The 12,847-nt window shown below is 53.4% G+C and overlaps 1 protein-coding gene across 5 annotated transcripts in view; it reads left to right on the forward strand.

The window, feature by feature from the left end:
* Window positions 1–12,847, forward strand: part of PLXNA2 (plexin A2) — a 144,361-nt gene that overhangs the window by 50,562 nt on the left and 80,952 nt on the right. For all 5 annotated transcript variants that reach the window (XM_079327268.1, XM_079327266.1, XM_079327265.1 and 2 more), the window contains exon 4: window positions 8,921–9,055. In XM_079327268.1, coding sequence (XP_079183394.1) covers window positions 8,921–9,055 — 135 coding nt within the window. The remainder of the gene's footprint in view (window positions 1–8,920; window positions 9,056–12,847) is intronic.

Genomic DNA, 12,847 nt, shown 5'->3' on the forward strand with positions numbered 1-12,847 from the left:
ACCAAAACCTGCTCCAATCCCCAACCAAAACCTGCCCCAATCCCCAACCAAAACCTGCCCAAATCCTCAACCAAAACCTGCCCCAATTCTCAACCAAAACCTGCCCCAATTCTCAACCAAAACCTGCCCCAATTCCCAACCAAAACCTGCTCCAATCCCCAACCAAAACCTGCCCCAATCCCCAACCAAAACCTGCTCCAATTCCCAACCAAAACCTGTCCCAATCCCCCTGCAGCTCTGAGTCCTGCTGGGCACAGTGACCTGAGGTGTGGGACAGACTCATTTCCCAGGACTGGAGCTGAGCTGAGCGCTCTGTAATTTTCTCACATCCTCTGCCCCAGCAAGGTTAGATCTGATCAGTAACACATGACTGGCTCTGCATGCACAAGTGAAACCAAAAATATGCACGGCCTCCTTGTTCACCTGATTGCTCCTGCCCGACCTAGAGCAGAGCAGAACCACCAGGCAGGGTTTAGCCACAGGTTTATAAACCCCAAAGACAATAACATTTAGATTCTCTTATTTCCTTCTGGGTTTTGGCCTTCAGCAGCTCAGAGTCTGGCTCGTGTTCCAGCACTCCCAGGAGGTGCTGGGCAGGAAACCGAAGCCATTTGAAACATATTACTTACTTGATGTTTTCAAAAAGGAAAGAGAATAATATTTCCTGAGGAACTCTGTGGCTCCCACCTGATCAGCTGGAAGCTGTGGCTTTGGAGAAACAGGGTTTTTGTGTGGCAATTTTTGACAGTCATTTAGTTTTTCCCTCCTTGGGGAGAATCACAACTCACTGAAGCTCGTTTAGAGCAAACTTCACATTAGACAGTCTTGTCTAAGTGGCTTTTGATGCCATTTTACATGGCCACTCAAGGTCAACAAAGCAAACTAAGCAAGACCAATCCCTTCAGCTGTGAAATGCAGTGCTGGAGGAGGATGTGGTGGGGAGAGCGAGCCTGGCAGGGAGCTGTGCAGGATTACTCAGCTGGAAGGGCACAGGTGAGCTGTGGACAGATAACACAGATGCAGGGCTATTTCGGGGGCTTTGGGCAAGAGCTGTAAATGGTTTGTGACAAGCACATACCTGGTACCTCCCTCGCCCTAAATACCACCAGAATAACACCAGCCCTGGGCTTGCTCTTGTGTTTTCTGTCCATCACAGAGGCTGAGGCTCAGCACTCAGCCCTGTTTTGCTTCTCTTGGGTTGATCTCACTCCCCAAATGCTGCTCACACCTCCCTCCACCCCTAAATGTGCTCAGGGAGTTGTGGATTTCTGTCCTGGCTCGTGTGTCCCTTTGTGTTCCTGTGAACACCGAGCCCAGCTTTGGCTCAGGGCAAAGGGGAGAAGGAGGGCAAGGAGTGGGAAAAGGCAGGGAGTGACTCAGGGTTTGTGGCAGCCTCAGGCTGGGCTATGTTCACCCAGCTAACCCAGTCTGCCATGGAGAACAGGAATAAAACCCTCTCTCTGCCTGTTCCTGGAGCTGTCCCACTCTTTCATTTGTGCTTTCATTTGCTCCCCTTCCAGCTGGAAGGGCAGGAGCTGCATTGAAGCTGCACAGAGCAGGGCTGAGGCAGGGGGGGATGGCACAGGGGTCAGCCTGTGGCACAGCAACACCCACCTCGTTCCTGCCTCTGGAAGGCCAAAGCTTCATCCCTTTGATGGTTTCAGTGCCAAAATGTAAAGCCTGGAGCAGAGCAGTGCTGCTAACAATGATTGCCAGTGCCCAAACACCTCCCCAAAATCAGACAGGAGGGTGCAAAGGGGATTATTGCAGAACAGAGGGAGAGGATGGCCCTGCTCCCTGGGGCTCTTCACTGGGGACAGATTAGACAGCACAGGGCTTGTACCCTGAGCTCTGCTCCCCCACAGGAAGCCCCCAGGACCCTGAGTGTGTTCCCACCTTTTGAGGGCTGTGTTTGATGCTGCTGGAAGGTGCAAGGCTGGCCCTGGACCTCCTGCAATTCTCTTTGCAACAGGTGCTCCAAAGGAAAACAGCTCTGCTCCTTCTCTGCACCCCCTGGAGCCCCCAGATTAATCACTGCCTCCTGCTTTTGTGCTGAGCCCTCTCCTGCACTGGATTTCCTCAGTACTGTGGAAGAAAATCTTTTGGGCACCTCATAGATCATTTCCTACATCTCACTGCTGGTTTTGGCTGATTTAGGGCTGGGCTGTGCCTTGCAGTGGTTGGTTCCAGCAGCAGGGTGTGCAGAGCCTTCCTGGGGGCACAGAATGGGAAGGAGCTTCCCTCTGGGTGGGAGGGAGAGCTGGGTCTCCAGGACAAGACAATGCTGCTGATTTAAAGCACCATCCAAAGCAACCCAACCTTGCCAGCCCAAATTTCATTCTAATGAATCCATCCCCGGAAGAATACTACTTAATTAATTAGCAGCTCATTTGCATGAGGTGGCATGTTATTAAAGTTCTGCTGCTGCAAGTAGGGCTGTGACAAGGTGTGAGCTGACAGCTTTTCAAATAAAAAGTCTTTTCAAGGAATGATCTCTCGAACTGGCAGCTTTGTTCTAAACGAGCCTCTCATGCAGTAATAAATTAAAGACATGGGGCTGCTGATTAGGCTCTGCATGGTGCCTCTGTTCCATCCTCCCTGCTCCATCCTGCAGGATCAGCTCTGCACCAGCCTGGAGGGAGCAGAAGGATGGCAGAAGGAAATAAAGGCCTGGAGAAGGAAAGAACCTCTCCAGTGGCAATTTCTCTTAAAGGTTTGTTCTGTCAGGATGTCTGAGCTGCTGCTTCACCCCAGCAATTGGCTCCTTGCCCTCTCACCCTGCAGAAATCCTGCAGGGGATCCTTCTCCCAGTCTCTTTCCTCCTGGGAATGGGAAGAGCCGTGTTCATGGAAGAGATGGTCATGGAATCTCTTCTCCTGGCATATCCAACACTGTGGGTGCACCCCAGAGATGTTCCTTGACCAGCTGGGTGTCCTCAGCCAGGGCACAGTGCACCAGCCCATGGGGTCACAGAGAACCAGCCCATGGGGTCACAGAGAACCAGCCCATGGGGCCACAGAGAACCAGCCCATGGGGTCACAGAATGGTTTGGGCTGCAGGAACATTAAATCTCACCTTGTTCCATGGCAGGGACACATCCCAGTGTGTCTCTGTCCAGCCTGGCTTGGGCACCTGCAGGGATGGGACATCCAGAATTCACTTGGTGCAACAGCCTACTGAGTGTGGCTTGAGCTTTAGCAGGGAAGGAACTGTGGTTTTTAATCTGTTTTGTGTTTCAAATCCTCTCTGTCTCTCCCTGGAGGTGAGCTCACACTCAGAAGTGCTAAAGTTGAGTGTTCAGGTCTCAGTTTTGGCCTGGGCAGGCTGCAGCCACTTGCCAGAGGCAGGAAACCTTCCCTGGAGGAGCAGCCACCCTCCCCTGGGCTGGAGATGAGGGAGATGTGAGTTAATTGGGGTTTGTTTGTTTGTTTGTTTGTTTGTTTGTGTGCTGCACCACCAGCAGTGTGTGGGTGCAGCTCTGCAGACACAGCCCCAGCCTGGGGGGCTCTCAGTGCCCCCCCAGTCATCCCAGCCCCCCCTCTGCCCCCCAGCTCCTCTGGGGAGCTGCAGCTTCCTTTTGAAGGCTGAGCTAACATTTCCCAAACAGAAAGGATGGGAAGCACGAGTGGGTGTGGAACAGAAACACAGAGACATTTCTGCCACCAGGGTTGGATTCACCAAGCCTCAGGTCCAGAAATGATGTGGGGCAGGGAGCTGGGCAGAGGCTGGAGCCCCCCTGGCCCCCCTGCCCAGGTGCTGCCCCACCTGTGGGTACCTGGAGCTGCCCCCACACCTGCTCCCCTCTGCCCACCCCTTCTCCAGGGGATAAACCCAGATGGAGGCACAGCCAGGACACTCTGCACATCCTGGGAGGGAGGAATTGGCTGAGCCAAGTTCAATCCCTTGGGAAAGGCAGGCTCTGAGTGAGAGGGGATCTGTGTCACCCTCCTGGAGGGCAGCATTGGGATGATCCCACCAAAGTGTCAGGTACCTGAAATCTGCACTTTTTGCAGACTTTCTCCCCAGGGTTCTGCAAGGGCAACCCCAGCAGTGATCAGTGAGAGTATTTAATGTTTAGTTGGGCAGTGTGATTTGGGGAAGGATGGATTTTCTCCCCCTTCAGCAGGAGATGGTCTCTGCTCCCAGCATCTCCTGACAGTGCTGAGTTCCTGCAGGGAACCCATGCAAGGCTTTGGGACAAAGACAGAGGTGATGCCCACTGTGACAGATCCATTCTGGACTCATTTGGGAGAAATGCATAAAGAAAATGTGACAGGAGAGAAAGAGACTGGGAGATGAGGGAGCCTGCAGGTAATGAAGTTAATTGGATATGCTGATTTGAATTGAATGTGCGTGTAAGGTTTGTCATTAACTTTCTCGTGGACACATCTATGATTTAAAGGAGAGATATTTAATGGGATTACTATTTCACTGGGATTCCGAGGGGAAGACTTCCCAGGCAGAGCCCAGCCCATTCCTGCTGTTCCTGCCTGCAGGAGGGATGTGCAGGGGAAGATTTCTGGGGCTGGGTTTCTCCATGGATGGGGGCATGTTGGGGGATCCTGCTGGGCCTGGGGCCCTGGCACACCTGCATTTTCAAATTCAGATGCCAGATGTGGGGTGGACAGGCTGAATGATGCTCAGAAACCCCCACACTGCTCTGGGTCTAGTGATGACCTGGGAATGGCTCCAATCCAGATGTCAGAGGGAGTCTGGGGAGTTTTTACTCCCAGAATTTCACAGAGGGCCTGAAGGGCTCTTGGAGACTTTTGGGGTGATAATTTGCAGTTCCAGTTCTGGATTCTCCCCTCCTGGATGTTGCTGTGGGTGTCAGAGGATGCAGGACCAGGAGTATCACCAGGCCCAGCTTTTCACTTCATTGCCATTACAACAAGAAGCAAGTTCAGGCAGTGCCTGCTGTTCCTGGCCCTGGGAATCCTCTCAGGAGCCCCTCCATTGCCCCCCTGGCTCTTCCAAAGTGCTTTGGGACCCACCAGGCACCTGTAGATGTGGGGAGAAGCTGCAGCTCTGAGGAGTTAATGGGTGGCCCTGCTGCAGGATCCAGGGTGGGGAATCAGTCCCCTCACGCAGGGACTTATTCAGCTGTTTTTTCTGGCATCAGGAATTCCATCCTGAGTCAGCCTCGTGGAAACACCCCTAATGAAAACAGACAGGTAATTTAATCATGGAAAGTTCCTACAAAGAGATTTGATGTCTTCCAATGGGAGCCTGCAGGGAGGGACTGGAAGGGAATGCAGAGATCTCCCAGCACTGGGGGGAACCTTCCTACCAGAGGTGTGGAGCAGCTCCATGTCAGATTAGATCCTTGAGCAGCTCCTACACGGCCACATCCCCGTGGCACAATGTGGTATTTTGCTAATCTCTGGTGATAAAGCCCAGCTTAGCCTGCAGCTGCTTTGTGGGGGTATTAGAGAGCTCAGTGTGAGCCCAGCTCTGCAGCTCCCTGCACCCAGCACATCCTGCTCCTCCACGAGGGGCTGCCCATGGCCCTGCAAGCCAGGGATGAGTTTGGATTTGCAGATTATGTCATTAGGCACTTCTCAGGAGAGATTTGTAAACACCCAGCAGGAGGGAAGGGCTGGATCTGGCCCTGGCACTGGGTTCATGTCCGAGTGGGGCAGCCTGAGGTGTGTCCTCCTGAGCTCTGCTGTCCCTCTCCCCACCCTGATTCCCTCTGTGCCCCTCTCCTGAGCCCTTCCCATGCCCATCATCATCCTGTCAGGAGAGGAAACACAGGGAGAGGGGACAGAACCAAGCAGGACCAGTGGAGCTCAGCCCCATCCCTCTGCTCCCCTCTCCTCCATCACCGTGCCAGGGTGACCCCTGGATTGGAGAAGAGCCCTGGATTTGGGAATGAGCCCTGGATTTGGGAATGAACCCTGGATTTGGGAATGAGCCCTGGATTTGGGAATGAGCCCTGGATTTGGGATGAGCTCTGGATTTGGGAATGAACCCTGGATTTAGGACAAGCCCTGGATTTGGGATGAGCCTGTAGGCTCAGGGTTGGTCCCACACCACTGCTCCAGGCCAGCTCAGGAGCTGTCTGGCCCCAGGAGGGTACCCATCCATGAGGCAGAGGAGTTATTTCCCTCTCCAAACGTCAACAAGAAGCTTCCTGCTGTGTGAGATGATCCCTTTCTTCTTCCTCATCCACAGGAATCATCGCTCTTCTCTGACATCATCATTTGTTGCCATGGAGACCGAGCCCTGAGCAGAGATGCAGTGCAGCATCCTGGTGCCAGTGGGTGCCCCCAGCCCTGGGCTGTGGGCAGGGGGCTCTGGGTCATCTGGGGGGTCCCACTCCCACCCAGGGATGGGGGCAGCAAGCTCTGCCCTGTGCCCTGAGCCACCTCACTGTGACACAGAGCCCCAGGGCAGCTCCCTGGCCTGTGTGGGGGCAGGAGGGTGCAGGCAGCACCCAGCACCTCCTGCTGTGCCCCAAAACTCCCGTTCCAGTCACAGCTCCACGCCCTCACCCAGCCTGGAGGAGCCTTGGGGCACTCGGCGCTGTCTCCAGCCCAGAGCTGCAATTCCCAGTTGGAATTGGTCTGCACCAGGCTTGTCCAGTGGTATCTCTCTTTATTAGCCCTGTCTGACCTCATTACTGGAAAGAAGCTCAATTTAACGAGCTGCTGGTGCCCTGAGGGAGCTCTGCAAAACAGTTGTTTTTCACAAAGGCTGCTGATCCTTCATGTCCGGGCTCCCATTCCTGTCTGGCCATTAATCAGGGGTTTGCATGGTGGTGGCTGTGGATCCCTGACAGCCCCGTGCTCCTGCTGCTTGTTCCTCAGGTGGTTTTTGTCCCTCTGGCCCTGGGTGACTCAGGTGGCAGCACCCAGTAATGCACTGGGCTCATACTGGTGTGAATCTGCCTCTAATTCTTGGTATTTCACAGGGGGCTGTGATGATCCTAATTCTCACAGGTGGAATTAAAGCAGGATTTGACCTTCTGCCTCTTGGGGGATTTTGCTTTCTGAAAATTCAGGGCTTTTGAGGCAGCTTAACCCTGCCAGAGACTCCTGTGCCTGACTGTGGGTGTTCAACAGAGCACTCACATTCCCACCTGACCTTCTTTAATAGCCCTGAACATTCAGGAAGTGAAGGGAAAAGCAGAAACATAGAAAATGAATGCGTTTGTGTGTACCCAAGATATCTGTGCACGGCAGGAGGCACCGGGGCCCTTCCCAAGGGGAGGATTTGTTGAGGGCAGGATGCAGGGGAGGGTCTCTGCTCTGGGAATGCCCAGATCTCCTGGTATTTCCAGCTGGGGTGGCTCCTTTCTCAACTACCTTAAGATGCTTAACAACCTGCTCTCTTCATGGGGACATGGAGCAGAGGAAGGAGCTGGTCCTTTCTGTGCTCCATCCTGCCTCTCCCAAAGGTTTAGGCTTTGGGTTTCCCCGCCCTTTGGGAAGGGAGTAGTGGGGCAGCAAAAAGGGCTGGGGCAGCACAGGCGTGTGGCTGGAGCCGAGGAATCTTTGGGTTCAGAGCTTTGGCATCCTTGGGACCAGAGCTTTGGCATCTTCGGGATGAGGGCTTTTGTCACTCTGGGATCAGGGCTTTTCCAGGGCCGTGTTCTCTCTCCAGGGCGCATCCCGTCGCATCGCGGCACATTCCCGGCAATTCTTGATAATTCCTTGCAATTCCCGGCAATTCCCGGCACATTCCCAACACATCCCGACACATCCCGACAATTCCCGGCACATTCCCGACAATTCCCGAGAGTTCCCGACAATTCCCGACAATTCCCGGCACATTCCCGACAATTCCCGACAATTCCCGGCTCCCTGGCCCCGCAGCTCTGTCGCCGCGAGCCCCGGGCTCTGCCAGCCCCGCACACACCTCGTTGCCATCCAGCGCCTCTCCAAACACACAAATCCTGGTGGGAAGGACAAGGTAAAGTTTGTTTATCCTCCCCCCTTCCCCTCACACAGCCCCCAAGAACATCAATTATTCACTTTGGGAAGAGAAGGCTGCTGGCAGGGATGGGAGTTTGGAACAGCCCAGGCAGGTTTTCCTGCGGGAGCAGGAGGGATGGATGGATGGATGGATGGATGGATGGATGGATGGATGGATGGATGGATGGATGGATGGATGGATGGATGATGGATGGATGGATGGATGGATGGATGGATGGATGGATGGATGGATGGATGGAGAAATGGAGGGATGGAGGGGGGCTCAGAGCCCGGACTGAACGGGCTGGGCTGCCTTTGCCTCACTGAATCCTGCAGACAGGAAAGTGCTGCAGCATCTCCAGGTTTTTAGCAGGGATGAAGCTCCAGGAGGATTCTGTGGCAGGAAGAGGTGATGGAGATTGTCCAAGTGTCATTCTATGGGTGTCTAGAGAATTAAAAAATACCTCTGCAGTATCTCGGCTTTGCTGTTGGCTGTTGAGTTTTGTGGTCTCCTTTCAGGCTTATTTTAGAGAGAATCTTAAAAGTTTACAATTTGCTCTCCTCTGGGATGGTCAATCACAGCTCACTGGCGGTCTCTGTGCTCTCCTTGCAACCACAAAACTCTCTCATTATTTCTCCTGGACTGGCAAAACCACATTGGCTCCAGTGGGGACAGAACCTTTGCTCCATCTCCTGTTCCCACGCTGCCCCTGCTCTGTCTCCAGCTTGGAGCCGAGATTTTTGAATTAATTCCTTTCCCTACTTTCTCCTCCTCCCCTCAGCTCATCATTCCCCAAAACAAAGCAGGAATTTGGCCGCTGTGAGTCCCCCCTAAACAAAGCAGGAATTTGGCCGCTGTGAGTCCCCCCAAAACAAAGCAGGAATTTGGCCGCTGTGAGTCCCCCCAAAACAGAGCAGGAATTTGGCTGCTGTGAGTCCCCCCAAAACAAAGCAGGAATTTGGCTGCTGTGAGTCCCCCCTGACGTTGTTTCTCCCCGCAGATCCGGGCTGACGGACCCCCCCAGGGCGGGATCCAGTACGAGGTGGTGTCGGTGTTCAAGGACGGGAGCCCAGTGCTGCGGGACATGGCCTTCTCCATCGACCACAAGTACCTGTACATCATGTCCGAGCGCCAGGTGAGTGCCTGCTCCCCTCCCTGCCCCGGGGCTGAGCCCAGCTCCCCTCCCTGCAGCACACAGAGCTCAGCCCCGCGCTGCCGGGATGGGGACAAGAGGATGGAGCAGCTCGGGTTTTCTGCCCCTGATTGGCATCAGGGCTTGGGGCAGAGTTTAGGTGCTTGTTCCTGGCTGGCAGGGATGGGAACTGAGCTGCTGTGGGCTCTGAGCTGCTCCTGCCTCGGGGCTGAGGCTGAGCAGGGATCCCAGGGCTGCTGCTCCTGCAGTGGGGCTGCAAGGTTTGTCTGGAGCATCCTTGAGCTCAGAATCCCAGAATCCCTGAGGCTGCAAAACCCCTCCAGGGCCATCAATTCCATCCCATGCCCAATCCCCACCTCGTCCCCAGCCCAGAGCACTGAGTGCCACATCCAGCATTCCCTGGACACCTCCAGGGCTGGGCACTCCAAACCTCCCTGGGCAGCCCCTGCCAAGGCCTGGCCGCCCTTTCTGGGACCAAATTATTCCTAGAATGGCTGAATTGATGGTGGCTTGATTTCTCTCTGTATTTCTTTGTTCAGTTATTCACCAGCATGTTTGAAGGGGCTGCCAGTGAGTGCTGCTGCTGCACAGAGGGGGGGACCAAGCCCCATTAACCCTGGCTCTGCTCTGTGCCAGCTCTGCTCGTGCCCTGGGGTGGTGCCCATCCCAAAAAAGCACAGCCCAAGTGATTATGGTGGGAATTGATGGCTGGCAGTCCACAGGAGGCTGGTGCTGGGGGAGCCACAACCATGCCAATAATAATCTGGGCCCTTCTGTTCCTTTCTGAGGCTCAGAAGCACACAGAGCACCCAGCACTCAGATTTCCAGGCTCACTGGCTCTGCTGAGCGTTTTTTGGCTGTTCCTCACAACTGAGGGTTCAGGTTAATATGGCTGGTGCCTCTGGAGGCTGGAGGCAGGAGAGGGGCTGCACCTGGAGGTGTCTGGGTGCTGTTAAATTGTTCTGTGTGCAGTGAACCCCTGGTCACTGCAGATTTCTACCTGTGCTGCCTCCCCCCTGCTCTGAGATGCTGCAGGGAGGAGCTGCTGTCATCAGGGATGTTCTGATGGAGGTAGAGAGCAGCTCTCCTTGCACCTTGCACTGGGAGCTCCCAGCTCCTCCCAGAGCCAGCAGAGCTGTTTTTCTGACCTACAGCAAGAAAAGAAAAAATTGGGAAATCCTTTCCTTGGTTATAAAGTCATTTAAGAGCAAAGAAGAAATGTTTCAAAAGAGGGCAAAGCCTTGTCTTGCTAAAAGCCTGGAGTGAGTGAACCCCTGAGGCTGAGGAAGATATTCTGTGCTTGTTAGAGCCACTCAGGGACAGACACTTCCAGGAGCAGCCACAAATTTCAGATCCCATCACAGCCTGGGCTGGGATTAGATGGCAATAATGAGGATCTGTGCAAACTTTGCAATTGAATTATTTTATTCAGATGTTAATGCTTGGTCACTTTGTGCAGGAGCCACGTGCTGCCCGTGCTCCCACCAGGGAGGAAACGACCCAGTGTGGATCTCAAACAGTTGAGGAACTGTTTTCATTAGGAGCAAAATCCAGGGGGAATGCCTCTAACTCATCTTTTATGAGGCAAGAGCGTCTTAATATTCATCAAAGCACTAATTTGCTTAATTGTGAAACAAAAAGATGTGAAGAGAATTAGCAAATAATAGAATATTCCTGGAACATTAATTCCATTTTCAGCCACAGCTCTGCCTTGGGGAGGCTCCAGGAGCTGGGGGCTGCTGCCTCTCATTCCTTGCAGGATTTGCCCCAGGATTTGCCTGTTGCCCTTGTAGCAATTCGTGCTCTGGCTCCCAAAATCCCAGCATCCATGCATATGGATCCTGTCAGCTCCTGTGACCCCAGTGCCCCCATCCTGGCAATGTGATAGTTCAGCAAAGTGCAGACAAGAATATATTTTTCCCTGGGTTCTCTATAAAAGAAGCTGATGATTGAAAAGGGGTCAGCAGCAAGAGGAGGAGCGAGGTGCAGCAGCTCCAGGGCTGCAAATTTGAGGCTGCAAATGGTGGGAGGTGCCCCCAGAAGGGCTGGGAATGTACAGCAAAAAAATAAAAAAATAAAATAAAAAGGCCTCTGCAGGCTAGAAATTGAGAACAAACCAAAATTCTACCCCAGCAAAATGCCACAGAGAGCAGCTGCTCCTGGCAGGGATGTTAACGTGGGGGAGGATTGTCCAGAGCAGGGATTTGGGATTCTAGAGAGACAGAAACAGCCAAAACCTGGGTCAGAACCCAGCTCTGAGATACAAACTGGGGTTTGGGGAGCTGAGCTGGGGAAGGTGCTCCCCAATAGAGATGGGGGCACCTCCTGAGCTCCTCTGGGCTTGGGGACAGGATCTGGGAGCAGCCCCAGGGTTCTGCTGAGGGAATGGGGCTGTGGGGATGATCCTATAAAGGATGGGGCTGTGGGGATGATCCTATAAAGGATGGGGCTGAGGGAATGGGGCTGTCAGGATGTTCCTATAAAGGATGGGGCTGAGGGAATGGGGCTGTGGGGATGATCCTATAAAGGATGGGCTCCTTGGCACAGAGCCCACCTCCCTTCTGTGCAGGCAGCACCAGGAGCAGCTCTGTGCCCAAATGCAGGAAAAGAGCCTCTCCCTGCTCAGATCTGGAGCTCTGCTTGCAGCACAGCCCTTCCCCACTCCCCTGGCTCCTGTCCCAGCCCTGTCTGTGCTTTGCTCCAGTTTTTTCCTCCCTCTTTTTTTGAGCTCTCCCTGAGCCTTTCATGTCTCGCTGCCAACTCCTTCCAAAGCAGAATATTTGACATTTGATTTCACTCCCACAAAGCACAGAAGCAACAGTTGCACAGCCCAATCTGGGGGAGAGAGGAATAAAGAAACTTTGCTTCCAGGCACTGGGAGCTCTTGAACCACTCGGTTGAAGGGTGGTTATTAGGAGCTCTTTCAGGTTCCCTTCCCACAGCACCTGGTTTCAAACACTCAGAGGGGAAAAGAGAAGTGGTTCTGACCCTGTTTAAAGCAGGAATTGATTTCCCAGGGTTGGTGGAGCAAGCAAAGCTCATTTCCACACACAAGCTGAGCAGGGCTCAGGGAGAGCTGGGTGGAGATGGAGAGGATGGAGATGGAGATGATGATGGAAATTATGATGGAGATGATGATGGAGATGGAGATGATGATGGAGATGGAGATGATGATGGAGATGGAGAAGATGATGGAGATAATGATGGAGATGGAGATGATGGAGATGATGATGGAGATGATGATGGAGATAATGATGGAGATGATGATGGAGATGGAGATGATGGAGATGATGATGGAGATGATGATGGAGATGACTGACATTGCAGGAGTTTTGTTATTCCAGGGTGGGAATAGCAGTGGGTCTACCAGAGTTACTCTGCCCAGAATCCCAGTTTTTGTCCCCAAATTCACCATGGGCTCAGTGGTGGGTCAGTGTTGGGGGGAGCAGCACAGGCACAGTGAGGGGACCATGGCTGTTCTCAGCCACTGCCCAGTGGGAGCTGCCTCATTTCTCACAGACAAATTCAATTAACAGTTTCTATCAGGAAAACAAAAACAAATAAAAAACCCCACAAAAAATAAAACATTGAAGTGGAATTGGTCACGTTGCTGCTCCACTGGTCACGGGTGAGATGTGAGGGTGCACCCAGGACTCAAACAGCAGGTGAGGGGTTAATGACAATGCATGACAAATGTGGGGCCACCAAAGCCCCCCGATTACAAAATTCCTGTTTTGTCACAGAGTCACACCAAACCCCTGAAGGTGCAGAAAA

This window comes from Erithacus rubecula (assembly GCF_903797595.1).
Source record: "Erithacus rubecula genome assembly, chromosome: 26".
Lineage (NCBI taxonomy): Eukaryota > Metazoa > Chordata > Aves > Passeriformes > Muscicapidae > Erithacus > Erithacus rubecula.